This window comes from Zingiber officinale, chromosome 1A, assembly GCF_018446385.1.
Source record: "Zingiber officinale cultivar Zhangliang chromosome 1A, Zo_v1.1, whole genome shotgun sequence".
Classification (NCBI taxonomy): Eukaryota; Viridiplantae; Streptophyta; class Magnoliopsida; order Zingiberales; family Zingiberaceae; genus Zingiber; species Zingiber officinale.
In genome coordinates this window covers 115,376,143-115,396,290 of record NC_055987.1, presented here as the reverse complement: position 1 = coordinate 115,396,290, position 20,148 = coordinate 115,376,143, and the positions used below count along the sequence as shown (strand labels likewise).

General features: G+C 34.8%; 2 protein-coding genes across 2 annotated transcripts; both read right to left on the bottom strand.

The window, feature by feature from the left end:
- Nucleotides 1-201: 201 nt before the first annotated feature.
- Nucleotides 202-17,892, bottom strand: LOC122028931 (casein kinase 1-like protein 2). The gene is made up of 15 exons (XM_042587906.1): nt 17,672-17,892; nt 17,477-17,580; nt 17,335-17,375; nt 15,031-15,100; nt 14,802-14,950; nt 14,228-14,323; nt 14,078-14,148; nt 9,619-9,680; nt 9,393-9,456; nt 9,230-9,314; nt 9,020-9,146; nt 8,811-8,893; nt 8,669-8,729; nt 7,459-7,604; nt 202-799 (listed from the first exon to the last, which is right to left on the bottom strand). The coding sequence occupies exons 2-15, from the start codon at nt 17,550-17,552 to the stop codon at nt 509-511; spliced, it is 1,422 nt and encodes a 473-aa protein (XP_042443840.1). The 5' UTR covers nt 17,553-17,580; nt 17,672-17,892; the 3' UTR covers nt 202-508.
- A 711-nt stretch (nt 17,893-18,603) lies between these two features.
- LOC122009404 (keratin, type II cytoskeletal 2 epidermal-like) lies at nt 18,604-19,124 on the bottom strand. Its single transcript, XM_042565546.1, has one exon. It carries the CDS (start codon nt 19,028-19,030, stop codon nt 18,689-18,691), a length of 342 nt encoding a protein of 113 aa, XP_042421480.1. The 5' UTR covers nt 19,031-19,124; the 3' UTR covers nt 18,604-18,688.
- Between the last annotated feature and the right edge of the window lie 1,024 nt (nt 19,125-20,148).

Below are 20,148 nucleotides of genomic sequence, written 5' to 3'. Positions count from 1 at the left end.
TCTGTAGTATTAAATCAGTCATCTTCAGAATCAATTGATTCAAATAACTAAATATCTAAATTATCAAATGGAAGAATAGTGACATGATTGCAGATCTTAGCCATATCATAGGGATCTAATTGATCTTAGACGATTAAAAAAGTAATGAGGAATTCACCATCACTAGCAACACAGTTGATCTCTTGTCCTAAAGAAATTACGGAAGCCACCATGAATAGTTTCTTATCCGATAATACTGGAAGCCAACCGTTTACAGCAGATGCAAAACAAAGAAACAATACGATACATAATGCTAACGATAGTGACAAAGGCGAGGAGCAACGGCAAGTTCTAAATAAATTTACAATGACACAGCTCCTCAAACCCACCATCAATCTACTGTCAGAAAGAAAATTTCTCAAATCCAGTGTTATATACCACCTCACGGGGAGGGCATGTGTTCCTTGTCGCGCTCTAAAAAATTTACAAAGATAAGAAAAAGCAACACAGTAGTGCTTTCTTGGCAAGGTTAATACTGAATCCTTTCCTCATCGTCAAAGCTAAGGCCCTCGATTCCTCTGAGAGTTGACTCGTAGTTCTTCAAATTTGGTTGATTCCTCACCTGGGAGAAGTGTCTGGGTTCTGCAGAACTTAGCAGGGAGTTTCTTTGGGAGCTTGAAATTTTACGGAAGGTCCCAGGACTGACTTCTGTAGTGCGAGTGCGTGTCTGATCACCCTCAGAGCCTATTTCTCGGCTGCTAGAAACAGCAACTCGCCTTGAAGATCCGCTTGATTGTCCCAAAAAAGCTGAACTGGAAAACTACAAATGTGCTTTCAGTGTCAGAAGATATCGAGTAGACATCAATAAATTAGCAAATGCAGAATAGCATGCCCAACGAATCACTCAGAAACTAGAGAATGTAATCCCTGAGTAAAAAAAGAAGACAACCAAATGTTCTGGTTGTAAACTTTCCCAGATACAATGATAATCCACCAAGTAAAATGGTATAGACATACACATACAGGAACTTGAACAGGGAAAAATTCTAGAAAACTTAGTATTGCAGCAGAACCAAAAATATTCACAAAAGTCCAAGTTAGGCTTGTAATTTAAGGTTCTTGACTTCTTGGAAACTATGATCCAACAGAGCATTGGCTGTATTTGCCTAACAAAGTTCACTACCAGAAATTCCATACTGCTAATAAAAAGTCAAGGTCTGTCAAAAAATCACTTGTACGATGTCCGACTCAGTAGATGACATGACAAGACGTCCATTTAGAAATGGCAGGATAGGAAAGATAAACAACACGATAAGCAGGAGACTTTCCAAGCAACTTGTGTGACATATATTAACTTCAACAATGAGAAATATTCAATAATATGTCATGTCTCAACTAAAGAAACATAAAGCCCTCAAATTTCTAAGGAACGAGGCAATTACTAAATGTCTAGCTATGCATATTCAAGATCCTAGCAAAGTTGTTGGTAGGCGAGATGCAAAAATGTAGTCTAGGAAGAGTAATCATAAGAATCATGTCATTCAGTAAATTATTAAAGTAGGGTGAATTACTAAGCAGGAAAACTTTAAAGATAATCATCACCATGCCCTCATTAAATGAAAAAACGTGTATACAAGAGACAATGTATCTACATGACTTTTTTCACCACAGAAGATACAGGGTAGAACTCTAGAAACTTGAGGCAATTACAAATGAAACATATCAAACAGCTGTCACAGCCAGTGAACAGATTTGACAGATGTGAACAGATTTCACAGCTTGTATAGCTGTGTCAAACAACTATGAATAGATTTCACAGCTTGTACAGAAATAAAACAGTTGTGAGCACAAAGTAGGAAATCAAGGAATTTAGTTAGAAAGATATTAATTTCTTATATACAGAATAATTAGTTTCCTATTCTCTATTCTATTGTAATGTTATATATAAGGGGTATTTCCATTCTGAATGTATACAATTCTTTGAGTAATATCAATTCGATCCACATTTTCCACTTGGTATCAGAGCTTTAGCTTTCATTGCTAATTCTCTTTTCTACATTTCTTCATCATGGCCGATTCTCAAATAACCATTTCCAACAACCCTAGCCAATCTATTGTATTTGATGATGGTAGTTCAGTCCAGAAAATTGGTGATCTACAGAATATTCAGGCTTCCAATCAACTCAACGAGAAGAACTACTTGAAATGGTCTCAGGTTGTTTGTACGTAGCTCAAAGGCAAAGGGAAACTTAGCCATATCCTTGGGATAGGACCTACCACGACTGATCTAGTTTTTGAGGCATGGGATGAAGAAGATTCTATGATTATGTTTTAGTTATGAGATTCCATGGAACCATCCATCAGTGATACATGTATGTTTCTCTGCTCATGAAATTTGGGATTGCATTACTCGCACTTACTCAAAAGTCTGTAATACTGCCCAAGTTTATGAATTTAAAGTCAAAGCAGGTGCTACTAAGCAAGCAGATAAATCAGTCACGGAATATTCCATGGTTTTGCAAAATATATAGCAAGAACACGATTACTACCAAGTAATTGGGATGCAATGTGCTTCTGATGCTGTTGTTTTGAAGAATTTTATTGAAAAGGAGCGTGTTATATGATTTTTTGGCCGGCTTCAATCCTGAATTTGATCAGGTCCGGATCCAAATCATTGGCAAAGACTGCATACCGTCCCTAGCAGAGGTCTCTCTACTTCGGGCTGAGGAAAGTTGATGAAGTGTGATTCTTGAGCCCCAACCGATGGCTAGATCAGCCCTTACATCCAAAATTGACTCGCAAGAGAAAGATAAGTATGGTGTGACTCCAATTAAAGACAATAAAGCTCATCTTTGGTGCAACTACTAAACCTCGCCACACCAAAGAGACATGTTGGAAACTACATGGTAAACCACCAAGTCGACAATGGGGAAGTCGTAGGGGGCAACACAAATCTCAAGCACACCTGATTGAGCAATCCCATATTGAAGAAACTCAATTCTTGGCAGATTCAACAGTGTAAAAATTGAGAAACTTCGAGGATTATTGGGTTCTCTTGATAAACCATCTGACACACGCTCTTTGACTCTCTCAAGTGTCCTCTCACTCTCATCTTGTATGAATACCTAAAATAGTTTGTTTGATAACTCATAGATAGTAGACTCCGGTGCCACAGACCACATGACTCCCAATTCTAAAATTTTTCACACTTATAACCCCAACCCAAGTAACAGAAAAATTATAGTAGCCAATAGTTTCCTAACCTTATCCTCAAAAACATCCTCCATGTACCAAAATTGTCTGTCAAATTTGTTTCCGTTAAAAAATTAACTACTAAATTTCATTGTCATATCATTTTTTCCCCTTCTTATTGTGTTTTCCAGGATCTGGACTCGGGGAGGAGGATTGGACTTGCTAAGGAACATAGTGGTCTTTACTACCTTGAATCCACTAAGAAGAATAAGATGACTTTGTCCTTTCACAGTTCTTCCAATAAAGACAATATTTGGTTACATCACAAACGTCTTGGTCATCCCCTCTTTTAGAGTGTTAAAGGTCATGTTTCCTTGAAGGATTGGATGTTTTTGAATTTCAATGTGATGTTTGCGAATTGGCAAAACATTCTCGTGTACCCTTTCATTTAATTCATAGTGACATATGAGATCCTAATCATAGAAAAAAATTATGAAATTATTTTTACTATTTTAAAATTTTTAAAAATTCTAAAAATTCTAAAAAAAATTAAAATTAAAATTTTTTATAAAAATTCTATTAAATCAAATTTATATTCTTATATATATATTTTTTACTGATTTAATGTTTAAATAAAATTACCGAAACTGTATCGGCACCTAATATTCCCAATATTTTTGAGGCTCGATGGTTTGTCTCCTTAATTGATAATTGCACTCGGGTTACATGAGTGTTTCTCCTCAAACAAAAATCTAATGCCAATATTATTATTCTAATTTCCACCCAATGATTCAAAATCAATTTGCCGTGAAAATCAAAAGTGTTAGAACCAATAACACTAGAGATTACTTCAACCAAACTTTGTCCTCCTATTTCCAATCCCAGGAGATTATTCATGATTCATATTGTGTTTATACACCCTAACAAAATAGAATAGCAGAAAGGAAAAATGGACACTTACTCAATACTACTCGTGCTATTCTTTTCCACAACAATGTCCTTAAATCTTATTGGGGAGAGGATATCCTTAATGCCACATACATGATAAACAGACTTTCTTCACATGTCCTAGATAACAAGAGTCTCATGCAACTCCTCAATGAGTTTTATTCTCATTTCCGAACTACAAATGGACTTACTCCTAGGATTTTTGGGTACATTGCTTTTGTTTATATCCACAGTCCACTTCGAGGTAAACTAGATCCTCGTGCATCAAATGTGTCTTTCTTGGATATTCATCCACTAAAAAAGGGTACAAGTGTTATCATCTTTCATCTCAAAAGTTTTACATCTTGGTTGACGTTACCTTCTTTGAACATACCCCATTCTTCTCCAAGTCCTATCCTTAAGGGGAGATTTCAACAACAAAAGATAGCACTTGTAGGTCATTTGAACCCATTAACGCTCTTGATCTTCCTCCTACTCAAGTTCGTATCGAATCACCTTCTATTCCATCTAGTGAGCCTCCTCCTAGTGATACTTTAAGTATCCCTCAAGTGTATTCAAGTAAAAAGGCCGCTTCAGAAGCGATACAAGACCAAGAACCTCAACTACAAACCTCCAACCCCGATGCTAGGATCATGGTAAGTTTTGACCCACCTTTAAAATCTACTGAATCATCCAACCTAACAGATAGCCTTGACCTTCCCATTGCGGTTAGAAAAGGTACTAGAGAATGCACCAAACACTCTCTCTATCCTCTATCTCACTATGTTTATTTTAAACATCTATCACCAGTCCACAAAAGATTCATTGTGAGTCTAAATATCATGACTATTCCCAATACTGTTTCTGAGACAGTGTCAAAAAGGGAATGGAGGGATGCCATGAGGGAGGAAATGGACGCATTAGAAAAGAATAAGACATGGGAGGTTGTTGAGAAGCCAAAGGGGAAGAACATTGTTGATTGTAATTGGATTTTCACATTAAAATACAAAGCAGATAAATCTCTTGAGAGATATAAAGTTAGGTTAGTGGCAAAAGGTTTTACTCAAATTTATGGGGTAGATTATCAGGAGACCTTTGCTTCAGTTGTAAAAATAAATACTGTTAGAGTTCTACTATCTTTGGCTACACACTTCAACTGGCAACTCCTACAGTATGATGTGAAGAATGCATTTCTTCATGGAGATTTAGATGAAGAAATTTATATGAACCTCCCACCAGGATTTGAAAGGGATACTAGTAACAGAGTATATAAACTGAGGAAGGCTCTTTGTGGTCTAAAACAATCTCCTAGGGCATGGTTTAGAAGATTTACAAAAATCATGAAGAAATCTGAGTATAACTAAAGCCAAGGGGACCATACTCTCTTTATTAAGCACTCAACAGTAGAGAAGTTGACTGCTCTTCTAGTCTATGTAGATGATATCAATGTGACTGGAAATGATGAAAAGGAAAAACATGATCTAAAGCAACAATTAATAAAGGAGTTTGAAATAAAGGAACTGGGCAAACTAAAGTACTTCCTTAGTATTGAGGTAGCATACTCTACTAAATGAATTTTTATTTCTCAGCACAAGTATGTGACTAATTTGTTAGCTGAAACCGGGAGATTGGGTGTAATCGATTTCTAATCCAATGGATCCAAATCACAAGATAGGAGAAGCTAAGGAAGAACCAACTGTTGATAAAAGAATGTATCAGAGGTTGGTTGGTAGGCTTATATACCTTGCTCACACTCGTCCAGACATTGCATATGCTATGTAATCAATCAATTCATGCATGATCCAAGCTGTTTACAGAGTATTACATTACTTGAAAGGCACTCCAAGAAAGGGAATTTTGTTCAAGAGAAATGAGACACTAGCTTTAGAAGCTTACACAGATGCAGACTATGCAGATTCTCTAGTGGATAGAAGATCAACACTACAGGATATTGTACTTTCCTTGATGGTAATCTGGTGACATGGAGGAGCAAGGAACAAAATGTGGTGGCAAGATCATCTGCAGAATCAGAATTTAGAGCCATTGCTCAAGGAATATGTGAACTACTCTAGTTAAAGATTATTCTGGATAATTTGAAAATCAAATTGGAATACCCATGAAACTCTATTGTGACAATAAGTCAACTATAAATATGGCTCATAATCCTATTCAACATAATAGGACTAAGGATATTGAAATTGATAGACATTTTATCAAGGAAAAATTGGAAGAAAGATTAGTATGTATATCATGTCCCGTCAGAAATATAATTGGATGATGTGTTAACAAAGGGACTAGACAGTTCTAGATTTTACGATCTCATAGTCAAGTTGGGAATAGAGAACATCTATTCCTCAACTTGAGGGGGAGTGTCAAACAGCTATCACAGCAACTATCAAAGCCTGTGAACAGATTTGACAAACTGTGAACAGATTTCACAGCTTGTATAGCTGTCAAACAGTGAATAGATTTCACAACTTGTATAGAAATAAAACAGCTGTGAGCACAAAGTAGGAAATCAAGGAATTTAGTTAGAAAGATATTAATTTCTTATATACAGAATAATTAGTTTCCCATTCTCTCTTCTATTGTAATGTTGTATATAATGGGTATTCTCATTTTGAATGTATATAATTCTTTGAGTAATATCAATTCGATCCACATTTTCTACAAAACACAAAAACAAATAAGATATGTGTATAAACTTCATATCAATAGAGGACCATTCATATGAACAAAATTTCGAAAAGGAATTTTTTATAAAACATAAGAGAGTTAGTAATTCCTTCAAGAGAATAATATCGGGCAACTCAAACATAGAAAAGTTGTAAATCTAGCCTCCTGAGTGGGTTTTGTGATGGAATGGGGTTCTGCCAAATTCTATTGAAGAAATCAAGCCATGTGATTCTTGTCAAATCCCATGTGTAGAACAGAAGACTCTTTTACCAAACAAGGCTTAAGACAGAGACTCGAGTGACCATGCATTTGTAAAACACATCAAGATCATATACTTATAGTTATACCCAAAGGATGAAGGTTTTTGCTAGTTGTTATAATAGCCCAAACATGATAAGTGAGGCCTTTGCTTAGTCTAAGATATAGCAACAAACTTCTAAGCATCCGACGATGGCTTAGTTTGATGCATCTGAATTCATGTCTTTGTCAAAGTTTTAAAACAATAGACCACATTTATATCAAGTAAACTAATTAATCTTAGTCCATATTCAAAACAAATTATTAAAACTATGAGATTCAACATTTATGAAGATGACTTTTGAATATATATTCCAATTTCCAACAATCATAAATCTTTCTTGCTGATTGCTGCACAGACAAGGAAAAAAGAAGAATAAAACTCACAACAGCTTCTTTGTTTGCAGGTGAATCATGACCAGCGGGAGCCTTCTGTTTGGTCAAGCTCCCAAGATGTACAGCTGGAGGTGGAACTCTTGGGCGATAAGTGGGGTCCACTGTTGCCCAACCACTTGTCCTTCCATCATCACCACCTAACATCAGGAAAAAAAAACTACAAATTACTAACTGCCATTCAAGAAATAAAGATCAATTGCAATTGGGATTTGGGCCACATAAGCATTAGTTTAGTAGGCTGTATGGTGAGTACTGGTCCTTTGTCCAACCAATAGCCCAAATGGTTGAAGTTATGATCTGTAATCTGCTTCCACCAATTGGAACACGTAAATTGTACTACTTCGAATGTTGCCCCAACGAAAGAAGATTGAGAGACTATCTGGTAACAAATTTATGTGAAGATTCTTTTCTAAGTAATGATATTTCAAATGTTAGTGGAACTCTATAATTCTGAACTGGACTAGTCCTTTGTCCAGCCAATAAGCCCAAAGCTGGTTGGAGGAAGTTCCTGCTTCCACCAATTGGAACACATATACTGCACTACTTTGAATGCCATGTCAACTAAAAGAACATACAGATTCGTAGACTATCTGGTAAAATATTCATGTGAAAATTCTTTTCTATGTAAAGTAGATTACAAATATTAGTGAAACGCTATAATTTTGAACTGACTAGTTGTACTGATTTACAACAGTGCAGAAGTTCTTGCTTATTATGCAATATCTCTGGGCAGATTATGAATTGGTAAAGACATACCAGTAAAGTCTAAGAGACAAACATACATATCTGTACTGAAATGCTATAAAGATCTAAATTACATGAAAATTAATCAGTTTTGCACAATATAATTAGATATGTAAGCGAAAGACCAGTAACTACTTTTAATGTTGTGTCAACTAGAAGAACATACGGAATAATAGACTATCTGGCAAACAAATTCATGTGGAGATTCTTTATAAGTAATAATATTTCAAATGTTAGTGAAACTCTAATTTTGAACTTAGATGTACTGATTCACAACAGTGCAGTTCTTGCTTATTGTGCACCATTTCTGGTTAAATTCTAAGAGACAATCCAACATATATGTACTTAAATCATGCTAAAAATATCAAAATTACATAAAAATCAGTGAGTTTTACACAATATAATCAGATATGCATGCTAAAGACCAGTAACCATAGCACTAGGTGAACAGGAATACCAGGCTGTCTATCATTTGTAGCAGCATGAGCCAAGCCAGAACTAGGTCCCACACCTGATCCCTAAGAATTAAGAGATAACACATTTACTCATGGAAAATATTTGAAATTATAAATTACTATGTTCTTCAAAGATCAACTAACAATAGCACGTGGAGGAGCATTAGCACTCTGTGACTGCTGGTACTTCAAAATTGTCCAATCAAAAACATAATCAAACTGGAATCCTGGAAAATAAGTGTTAAAATGTGTTAAAACCATTCATATAAAGATCAGAATGTCAACAGCTATCAGTCATGAGGTATTTGACACATGTTAAATAAATATATATTATATATAAGAAGAAAATTAACCTTCTCGGATAAAGAGGTCCCTGAATAATCGCTTCAAGTATGCATAATCTGGCTTATCATCAAAACGTAGCGAACGGCAATAGTGGAAATATGATGCAAACTCTGAAGGATAACCCCGACATAAAGCCTGGTTGTAAAAATGGATCCCCATCCTCAAGTGAAAATGTTAAGGCATAAAGGATATAACTAGTGACAAGAATTAAAACTAACCTCAATGGATGTTGCAACTTTTCTTTCACTAATCTTTTCATACTTTTGTTTCTTGGTTCCAGCTTTTAGACCTTGCCATGGGAGGCTGAAATAAAAAATCAAGAAATTTACATTAGAACATTTAACAGACATAGGGAAAGAAGTTTAAGAAACCCAAGTGCACCTTCCCCTTAGGAAGTACATGAGAACATATCCAAGAGATTCCAAATCATCCCTCCTGCTTTGCTCTTTGCAGTCAAAACCAGAAACATAGAAGTCAGACTAAGGATTCATAATGAAGGGAAAAACTGAAAATAAATCAACCAAAGTTCAATTTAACAAATATTTATAACAGATAGATCCAAATTAAACATATAAATATTAAGTGAAGTAAAAGTTAGTTTCCATACCTATGCCAAGATGTGTGTTAACACTTGCATACCTTGCTGTCCCAGTCAGATTCTTATTCTCTCTGCGATGACAAGGGATGAACATGTGATAAGAGAATGAAGGACAAACAACATGCTACTGGAACATGGGGCAGAATATAAAGAGTCCACTAAAAACATCAAAAGAAACAATGCTAACAACTGAATCTGCAAACTTTGTTGGCAAAAATTGGACAACCTTATTGCAACTATGGACTGATTGGTTAAGGACTTGAACTTAGCACCATCAAACTTGTTTTTTACTTGGAATATTTCTACATGTCAAGAATCACATAATGCTGAATATGGATTTTGCCAACCAGTATTTGCTGCTATGGTGACCAACATCATGCCATATGATAGTAGAATGATCATTCCTGTTATCATGTCACGTGTATCAAGTCAAGCATATGCCTCCTATAAACCAGCTAACTGATCCTGCAGATCCTTTGTCCACATACAGATCCTGCAGATCCTTTGTTCATATGTGGAAAACCTCAAGTATTTATCATGATTCTAATAGAGGAAAACTATAGTTGATAATTCTCCTTCTGATGAACAAAGTACAGACTAAAAATTCACATAATTAACCTCCTAAATTGTACGTTCACTTAACTAAATACAAAAGGTTCTCATAGTGGGAAATATAATGCTGGGCAAAATTTTATGGGATAGCAATCTTAATCCTTGCATATTGAGATTTTGGGATTGGGATTGTTGTTAATTCTTACATTTCCTCAACTCTAGGGTAGAAAGGTCATGTCAATTGCTCATTGATTGCCAGTAATTACATTTATCACAAAAACGAAAAAAAAAATCTTTAATCAAACAATAAATCTTCCTTTCCAATCTGTCTCATGGAAACATATCAATAAAGAACATCTATAATATAAAAAATAAGTAACAGGAAAGTATGAAGAGAAAACACTAGTTAAGGAGCTTTATAGGCCAAAGTACATTCCCTCAAATAGATTGATTGTAAATCTGAGCTAGATTCTTGGGAAATTCAAAAAAATTTATAGTGTTGGTTTGCTTGATTTAATATGTTGTGATACATGTAAAAATTTTGCTCATAGAGATTGGTTCAATTAGATCATTCAAAAAATTATGCAGTAAAGCTAATTATAATTGGTTAGGTTAATTTTTTATATAAAAGATTAGAGCACAAACTTAAATATTTAATTGCATATAGAGTAGTATATATTTATCATATAATTAATTTAATTATTTTAATATGGACAACATATGCATATCATCATATGCTCTATGAAATGGCTTGGTGGAATCATGTCTACAATTTAAAACTCTTCCACCATCATTTCCTTTGCCTAAGGATCCTCCACCAAAGTCCTCACCTAATAGACCTTCTAGTTTGGATCTTCTAGTGGCATTTGGCAAAAATTGCCATAACTGTGCTTCCCTTTGTATCACATCATTTCTAGCCAACCACTCATCTTTTCAAGAGTTCACAATGTTTCTCTTCTCAGTGTCCACAGCCATGATTCATCAACAATATCTGTTAGATCAGAGATAGACAACAGACAGTGAAATGACTGCATTAATTGGCATACTTGGGACTTAGCCACTGCAAGGGTAAGGGTCCCATTTGCTTGTAAGTACTTAAATTTAATCTCGATGACACAGTAAAAATTGGTAGCCAAAGGCTATGCCCAGTTATCTGGCTTGGGTATCTTCAGAACATTTTCATTGGCAGCAAGATTCTTTTCACCAATGGCTGTTATTCAGTGTTGGAAAATGCATCAGATAGACATAACTATTGTACTTTAAAAAATTCATTTTGAGGCTGTATGTACTCTGTATAGATTGAACCCTCAAGGTATGTTGTTCAGGAGGATTTGCAACTGTTCAAGCTTCCAAAGACCATCTACAGATTGAAACAGAATACTCAAGCTTGGTATGAAGCAGAAGAAATTGATCTTGCCAGAGCAGTGCTGACTATTCTTTGCTTGTCATATTATTTTTGGCATGGCGATATTGGCATTTGGCAGTTTACTGATGATATTTTATGGACTAATATTAATGATGCGTATTCTTGAAGTAAAAAAGCATCTGAAAAAAATACTGTTCTACCTGAAGGGAAGACTTCTTGGATGCAAATCAGACACTGCTACTGACTTGAATATTCCAAGATTGCAGATTTTAAGGATTGTGTTCAGTATCAAGGTGTGGTAGGAAAGCTCATCGTCTCACTCTTAAAAGACCAACATCGGTGGAAAGTTGTGATAAGAATTCTTTGTTACCTTAAAAGGACTCCTAAAAGATGGCTATTTCATAAAAAGGCAAGAAATCTATGAACTGAAATCAATGCTAATGCAGACTATGTTGGATCTGTTAGTGATATATATATTGCTGTTACACTTTTGTTGGTAAAGACTTGGTTGCTTGGAAGATAAAAAGTGTTGTGACTTGCTCCAGTGATGTGGCTGACTACAGAATAATGGGGTTCATTGTGCCTGTAAATGTAGGATGATATGGTAAAGGCTCTGATGAAGAAAAAAAATTGACATCAACTTTTTAGCCTATAGTTCTGGATTGTGACAATAAAGCAATAACTTATACTGGTAGTGAGCTTGTCTTATATAAACCACCAAACATACCAGGTGGATTCTCACTTTTTATGTGATACAATTTTTCCAAAGAGTGTGATTTCTCATATGTGCTGAAAAGAAGTTGGCTAATAGTTTTACTAAGCCTTTGAGTGCCTCTCAAGTAATCAAGATGTAAAATATATATATTATTGTTAAAATATATATGATCTAGCTTGAGGGATTAGTAGTGCCTAGATGTAATAATAAGTTAGATAAATTGGTCCTAGGTTCCTAAGTTTAAATATAGTATTGGCCACTGTACCTGGCATACAGTTCGCTGTTATATTCTCGTACTTTTAGTTTTTTATTGACAAAAAAAAACTAAATGGTTTTTTTGCTTAGAGGGCAGATATAAATCAGTAGAGAAGGGAATTGATTTACACAGTTTACTTTGAGCGGGATGGAAGGTGATGCATTTGGCAAGGAAACCCTTGGAATGATCTCATGCGTCCAATGCTTCCACCCAAAATTTTTCTTGCCTTTCTCATTTATCAAATTACAGCATTAGACCATTACTATCCTGAGCTCCATCATCATCTCCATTGATTTTAGTGTCACCGTATCCAAAGTCTTTTTGTCTATTTCTTTTGATTCAATTATTTTCATCTTCACCACCTGCTTTGGATGATTCTGGCAGCTAAAACAAGGCCTTGTGTGATGACCACAATGGCGTCTTTGCCAATTGACATGGGTGGCCATGGTGGATGGTCGATGAGCTATAAAGCCATTGTACCACCACTAAGAGCTCCAATGGGGAGTGTGACAAGGGTGCTAAAAAGGTTCTGGCAACAAGAAAGGACCTCCTTCACACTGCCATCTTGCTTGACTTAATCAAGCTCCACCACATGCCCTCATAGTGAGAGAGCGAAAATGGTGGAACACACAGAGAACTAGCAAACTTGGGTGGGAAGTCGATGTCAATACTACCGGAGGAGGATGGCTGGTTTTTTGTCATTCTTCACCTCATCCTCTTCTCCTCCTTCCACTCCCCCATATTCTCCTCCTTTAAATAAGATTTCACCGCTCCTCTCCCTTCCCTTCCCCTTCTCTTCTCCCCCTCTCCCTCCTCTCCTTTCTCTTCAACCTCTTTTCCAGAAAGTAAGCATAGTTTAAAGATAGGAAGGAATAGACATTGTCCTATTTTGCATTTAAGGCCAAAATTAGCAATAGTATGGAAAGGCTACAACAAAGGGTTACCTGGGATTTTTCCCTAATGAAGAATATAAAGTACATGGGATTGGGTGGAAATTTCTAAAGCCAAACAAAGTGCTCAAGTAAAAGGGAAAAACTGTTTATTGCAATAATAACTCTTGGCGTGGCAAGAAACTAATTCTCCCATGATTTGGAAACACAAACCACAATTATATTATCGACACCAAAGAAGCAGCCAAGGCACACACAGCTCATGCCAATTCAGATAGTGGGGACTGTCAAACTCAATTTTAACAGAGACAAGGATGCTTCTGTTAACATTCAGATGAAAGTACATAAAAATTAACAAAAGGAATACATCCAAGTTTCTACCTTCCATGATTGAGATTAGTTTCCAACAATTTCAACAAACTTGGTAGTTAACAAACACAATGCTAGCTAAAAATGTTAAAGTTCAAATATTAACTCTGTCATATCCTTAAAAATGAAAACTCAATCAAGAAATACAGACTATTTGTTTTCAGAACTGTTGTTGTAATAGCCTAAGGAATATACTCCGTGTCTTGAAGCACTAATTTCTGTAAGCCTTTAAGTCTCTGAATTTTCTAACATGTCAGCTATTTAAATATTTGATGCAATAATTTTGCCCAGAACTACAAGAAAATGCCATAAAGTTTTACCTGTAAGGAATATGCTGATGAGTAGAACTATCTCTATACTTCTTGGCAAGTCCAAAATCAATAATATAAACCTAGATGAAAATCCAAAGTAGCTTAACACAAAACATAATACACTTGTTTATTTTTTATAGAAGGAAGCTAAAGTCTCACTTGATTAGCACGTCTCCCAAGACCCATAAGAAAGTTATCTGGCTTGATATCTCGATGTAGAAAATATTTTGAATGAACAAACTCCACTCTATTTATCTGATAAAGCACAGATATAATGACTCAATTCTTTGGTAGCAATAATGGGGGAAATTAACCAGAAAGAAAGTATTGAGGACTGGCATTTGCAAACTAAGATGTGGATAGAAATGTAAGCCTAAAATCTTAGGATAAAAATAGCTATCAACTGCATTCCAAAGGGAGTTCGTAGGGTTGCAAGGAATAAAAAGTTTGGTTCAACGAAGATAAGACCTAAGTTGCAATATTGAATATTCTGTGAAAGACAAACAATGTGACAGTCAAAATGACAGATATGGAGGGAAATCATAGACAAAAATAAAAGAAAATTGTAGTCAATAATATATATAAATATATATATATATATATATATATATATAGAGAGAGAGAGAGAGAGAGACTTGATAGCCTGGGCGACTCTCACATTGGGAGGCGCCTCCACATGTGAGAGGCGCCCACGGGCGTCGCCTAGGCTATATATATATATGAATTTACATACCATCTGGTCTGCAAGCATTAACACTGTCTTTAATGAGAATTTTCTGTTGCAAAAGTTGAACAAGTCTTCAAGACTAGGTCCTAATAAATCCATCACCAGAACATTGTAGTCACCCTCAATGCCATACCATCGAACATTGGGAATTCCAGCTGCCAGATCAAGCAAGGAGGAAAGGGAATGAAGAAATGGCAAAAATGTATTTCCAAAACTATCAAAAACAATTTCATACTTCCTCCCTGTAGGATCTTGTATAGCTTTGATTCATATATCAACTGTGGATGCTTCGTCTTAACATTTTCCTAGGAAAATAAATAGCAAGTGGCCATATTAGGGAAGGTAGGTAGTCCAAAACTTGTATTAACAGAAAGAAACTCTTGCAATCCAAATAGAAAAAAAAAGCATATGTATTTTCTGTGTAGCATGTTACATATACATTAGCACAACATCGAATTACGGATAAGGTATTTGAGATATTTATTTCATTTAACAGGTGTATCCAACTGTAATAGTTATTTCGTTGACTATGGTTAATTTAAGTTTTTATGTTTAAGTTATCAGCTAAAATGACATAAGAACAGAATATTAATATGCAGTCTAGTTAGATTAAATGAGAAATGAAATCTAACAAAAATATAATTAATAAACAAATTTAATTAGTCTATAAAAATAGTCTCTATTATTATTACAATTGTTTCAAGGCAATCATTGACAATTGTTATAAATGCTTATATAAAAAATATAAATCATTAAATGCTCAATTCTCATATATTCTGTTAGTATTATTTTTTGAAAAAAAATATTGATTGAAAAGAAATCAAAATATCATTTATGTTTAAAGAAACTTTTTTATTATATAATCCAATCTAAATGAATAATCATATTTATTCAGTAACTATTATTTGAATAAAGGTATAAAATCTCAAGGGATTTCAATTTATAACTAGAACAATACAATTTCGGTACTCTCTCTCGTGTACAATTTTGATACTTGTTTAATTGAATTATTAATAATATGAATTTTTCTGAGTATAAATTGTAATTTTTAATTATTATTTTATTATAATTAATTATTAAGCCGAATCAAAATAATATTTAAGTTTTTAAAGTTGACAAAAAGGCAATTTAGGGTTTAGTGGAGCTTATCGAGGAGACATAGTGATTAGGGTTAAATGGATTCAAGTCAATCTCCATTTAATTTCATTTAAGTCGGTCTAAGATTGAACCATGTTTATAAATGAGATAGTCCGGTTCAGGTTCAATCCTGTTTGATTGAATTAGTGAAATTTTTAGGAGATTAAGAGTTACTCATATTCTTCTACTTCCTCTCTTCCTCTACCTCATGGCATTGCCCAACTCGTGCACATGCCATTTGCCGTTGATCAAAGTTGTAGAAGAGCATCATGCCCCTTCTCCCACTCCTCCAGTAACCTTTCACTATCCCTCAATATGTCTCTTGGTCTCTCTATTTATGTACTTGTCACCTCCTCTCAAGGTTTGCACGCCTCTCACGCAACCTCATCAATATCGTAGAAACCCTCAAGGACCTTTTTCATCACCGTAAGTCATGATATCAAAATCTTTTCAGCTATCAGTTAGTAGGCATAATAGTAAATGTCGTCAATGCCAACTAGCACAACTTAGAATTTAAAACCTTAATTTGAATAGTATGAAAATTAACTAGCAATTTGACCGGTGGTACATTCGACTCGGAATAAATTATTATTTATGAATTAAATTGTTTCAACATAAGCTAAAAGTTAAAATGTGTCTGATTATAATAACAAAATATAGTACTTACCACAAAAAATGAGCATGTCCAAGCAATTAATAAAATCAATAATAAAATATAATATTAACTACAAAAAAAATGGGAATGTTCAAGCAATTAATAAAATCAATAACTTATCTTCAACAAAGTAACTTATACAAACAACCAAGTCCCAACCATTTTAAGTAAATAATATTACTAACAAATGACAATTATTTGCTCTGTCAGTATAATTATTTGTTAAAACATTCTCTATTTATTATAATTAATTATTGAGTTTAAAAAAAATCCAATACATTGAAGGGTATAAAACTAGTTGCATCATTTCATGGAATACAGAAATAAAAAGATACATTATATGCTTGAGGTTTAACTTCCTCAGAGCCCATTCACAAGTGACTCTTCGAGCATCACCTGCAAATTCCAACCCAACGGTTCATGTAACAAGCTTCAGGCATTCAGGGTGAGAGCTACTGCATTTTCTCAAAAACAAGCACTCCAAAGCTAAGAGAGAAATGACTACTCAAGGGTAAAAAAAAAACTGATTTTGTTTTCAATATACAAACTGAAACTATCTAATTAAATGGTGTCTTAGCTTTAAAAAAAACTAAAAAAAAAATCTATTTCAGCTAAATGGTGTCATATGCATCAAAGATACAGAAATAACCTGAACCCCATACTATTCAACACTCGAAAAAAATAAAATCCACTTTTTGATTGATCGCTGAAGAAAGCAAACTGTCCTTGTTAAAAATCTGCACTTACAAGTTTAATGGCAACCTCTTCGTTCGTTTGGATATTTGTTCCTGTAGTCCAACAAGCAAAACCACCATAGAATCAGACTTCACAATTCCTATCACAAAAGAATAGCAACAGATCTCGATTGCAAGTCCAATCAGAGACAAACCTAGATAAATCTCGCCAAAGGATCCGCTCCCTATCTTTCGACCAAGGCGGAATTTGTTTGCCACGCGGGGCTCCATCCGAGCGCGATCGGAAACGGTATGTAACCTGGTTTCAAATCAGCCCCTAATTCAAACAATCGAACTGGAAAAAAAAAACGCAAGTGAACAACAATAGCGAAACCTCTGGTTCAACTTACCGAGGAAGAGGATCAAGACAAATTTAGCAGGTCAAGGGAGAAAGGAAGCTGATCTCAATCGATGGAAGAACCGGAGATTAGATTGAGCGGAGACCTGTCTAGGTCAATTTATCGCTCACAAGCAAGAAAGGGGAAGAACAGACGAAATCGTGAAGCGGGGATTGATGGCGTATTTCCACCGGATTCTGAACGCCCGGTTCGAGCGAAGCGTAGGTTACTGGTTAGTTCCCTGGATACCGAGCGGATAAAACTTTGTCCGTACGCGTGATCATCGATTATTTACGCGTAAATTAATTTTTAAATATATAATTGATTTCATTACACGTCACTACGATTAAACAAAAATATATACCAAGTTCATATATTCTAATTAACTATTTGTTTGTTTTCTTCAAACTTATTATTTTTTGTATTATATTTGATAGTTATTTTCCAATTTGTGGGAAGATATAAATCAAGCGGCCATAACGATCATGAGCTTGCAATCAAGCGGCCATAACGATCTCATGGCCATATGATTACTTAGATCATTTTCATCAAAAGTCAATTGATTAAATTTCAATCTTTTGATAACAAACTTCAAATTCAACCCTCAAACCTCATCTCCATCGATCTTAGTTTTGTGATTGGGTGATAGAGAAGCCATTTGGTCAAATTTCAATCTCCTTTGAAGGAAAATTTCCATCCCAATCCTCAAACCCCATCTCCGTCAACTCTAGCTTTGTTATTGCTTCCAGAAGGTAAGGAAACAAAAGTTTACATGGAGTTCCACCATTAATTTCAATCTTCTCAGTTCCAATCCTCTAAATGTCATCTCCATCAACCCCAATTCCACTGTGCATGCGATTTGACAAGAGGGATCGGGGTAGTCAAATGACCTTACTTTAACAGTGCATTTGGTAATTCATAGAATGGAGAAAAGGATAAATATATAGCAAGAAGTTGCTTCATTGATTCAGCGATGAAAAGAGTTACATATATCAGAAGCTATTATTAATGATAGTTGATTGGCTCAGTTCATTTTCCGCCCTTGTCACCATGATGGAGGCCCTGGAAGTAGCCTTGGGGGTTCCTCTCAAAGGCTTCCCTTAATATGTAGCCCTCTGCTCCAGGAGCTTTCATCGCCCCATCGCCTGATCCGATTGGCTTCGCCGATGAAGAGGCTTCGCCTTGGCCCTTTGAAGAGTAACCTCCAGTGCTGCCGCCTCTTGCACCACCTTCAGCAACTCCTGAAGGTTTGCCACCTTTGTTTGCACCACCTTCAGCAACGCCTGCTGGATTGCCACCTTTGTGATCCATTCTAAGTGAAGACAGTTGTAGCTCACCTTCTCTAATTGCTGAGGTGAATGGCTTCTTCATTTGGCACTGTATTTATAGAGCAATGAATCGAATCGCGCACTAGCGGATCAGTCTTCGCTCTACTGCAATAGTGTGGCTTTGGAAGTAGAAGAAGGGTGTTAATGGCGGATTGGGAAGTGGAAGGGTCGTGCATTGAGTAAACTTAAGCTTTGGTCAAAGTTCTGAGTTTTCAAAGCATCTGATAACTGCAATCATTGGAAAACCCACATGTCCAAAAATAACGCAGAACATAACTGAGTTTTTATTTATTTATTTATTATTTATGTTTTTTCAATTATCATCGTTACCACATAGAAAAAAATTTTATTTTTCTTTTAAAAATTCTCCAATTATTTTTTAATAGGCCCACTCTTATATCATTTTTTTTAACAGTAGGCTCATTACCTCGTAAAAAAATCTAAATTCGAGATATTGAAAGCAAGAAAGCTTTTTTCAAAAAAAAACTTATTCTTACCATGGTGATATATTTTTGGCACAGTTTTTGAAAAAAAAATTGAAAAAGCTTGCAATGTGGATACTCTAAATTCTAAAGGAAAAAAAATATTAGAATTATTTTCACCAGGAAAGAATAAGTTTTTCTAAGAGGTCAAATTGCAATTGCAAGGTGACTCAAAGATTGGATCACAGTTTTACTAAGCACAATGGAGACATATAATAAATATAAATTTATTTTAAATAAATTTTCTCTTCCATTGATTTGACATTCAATGTACAGAGATCGTATACCATATCATCAAAGACAGATCTAGAAATTGCAGATGACTAGATTTTTAATGCAGAAGAAATGGATTTTAGTGGGCTATGTAAAAAAATTTATAAAAGTAAGTTTTTTTTTTTGATAAATTAGAGAAAAAATTTTAATCATAATTTTAATTTTACATATAGTTCCCAATCATAAAAATTTTTATTTTCACTTTCTACATATAAAATTTTATTTACTTCAACTCCCTCATATAAATATTATTACCTAATTACCCCTCAGATTTTTTAGATAAAAAAATTTAAAAATGAGTATAATTCCTCTTAAAGTCAGCACTTTACATTTGAATTGAGTATATTTTCTATTAAATTGAGTATGACTTTTTTCTTACTTAATAGAATTTCTCCTAAATTCAGCA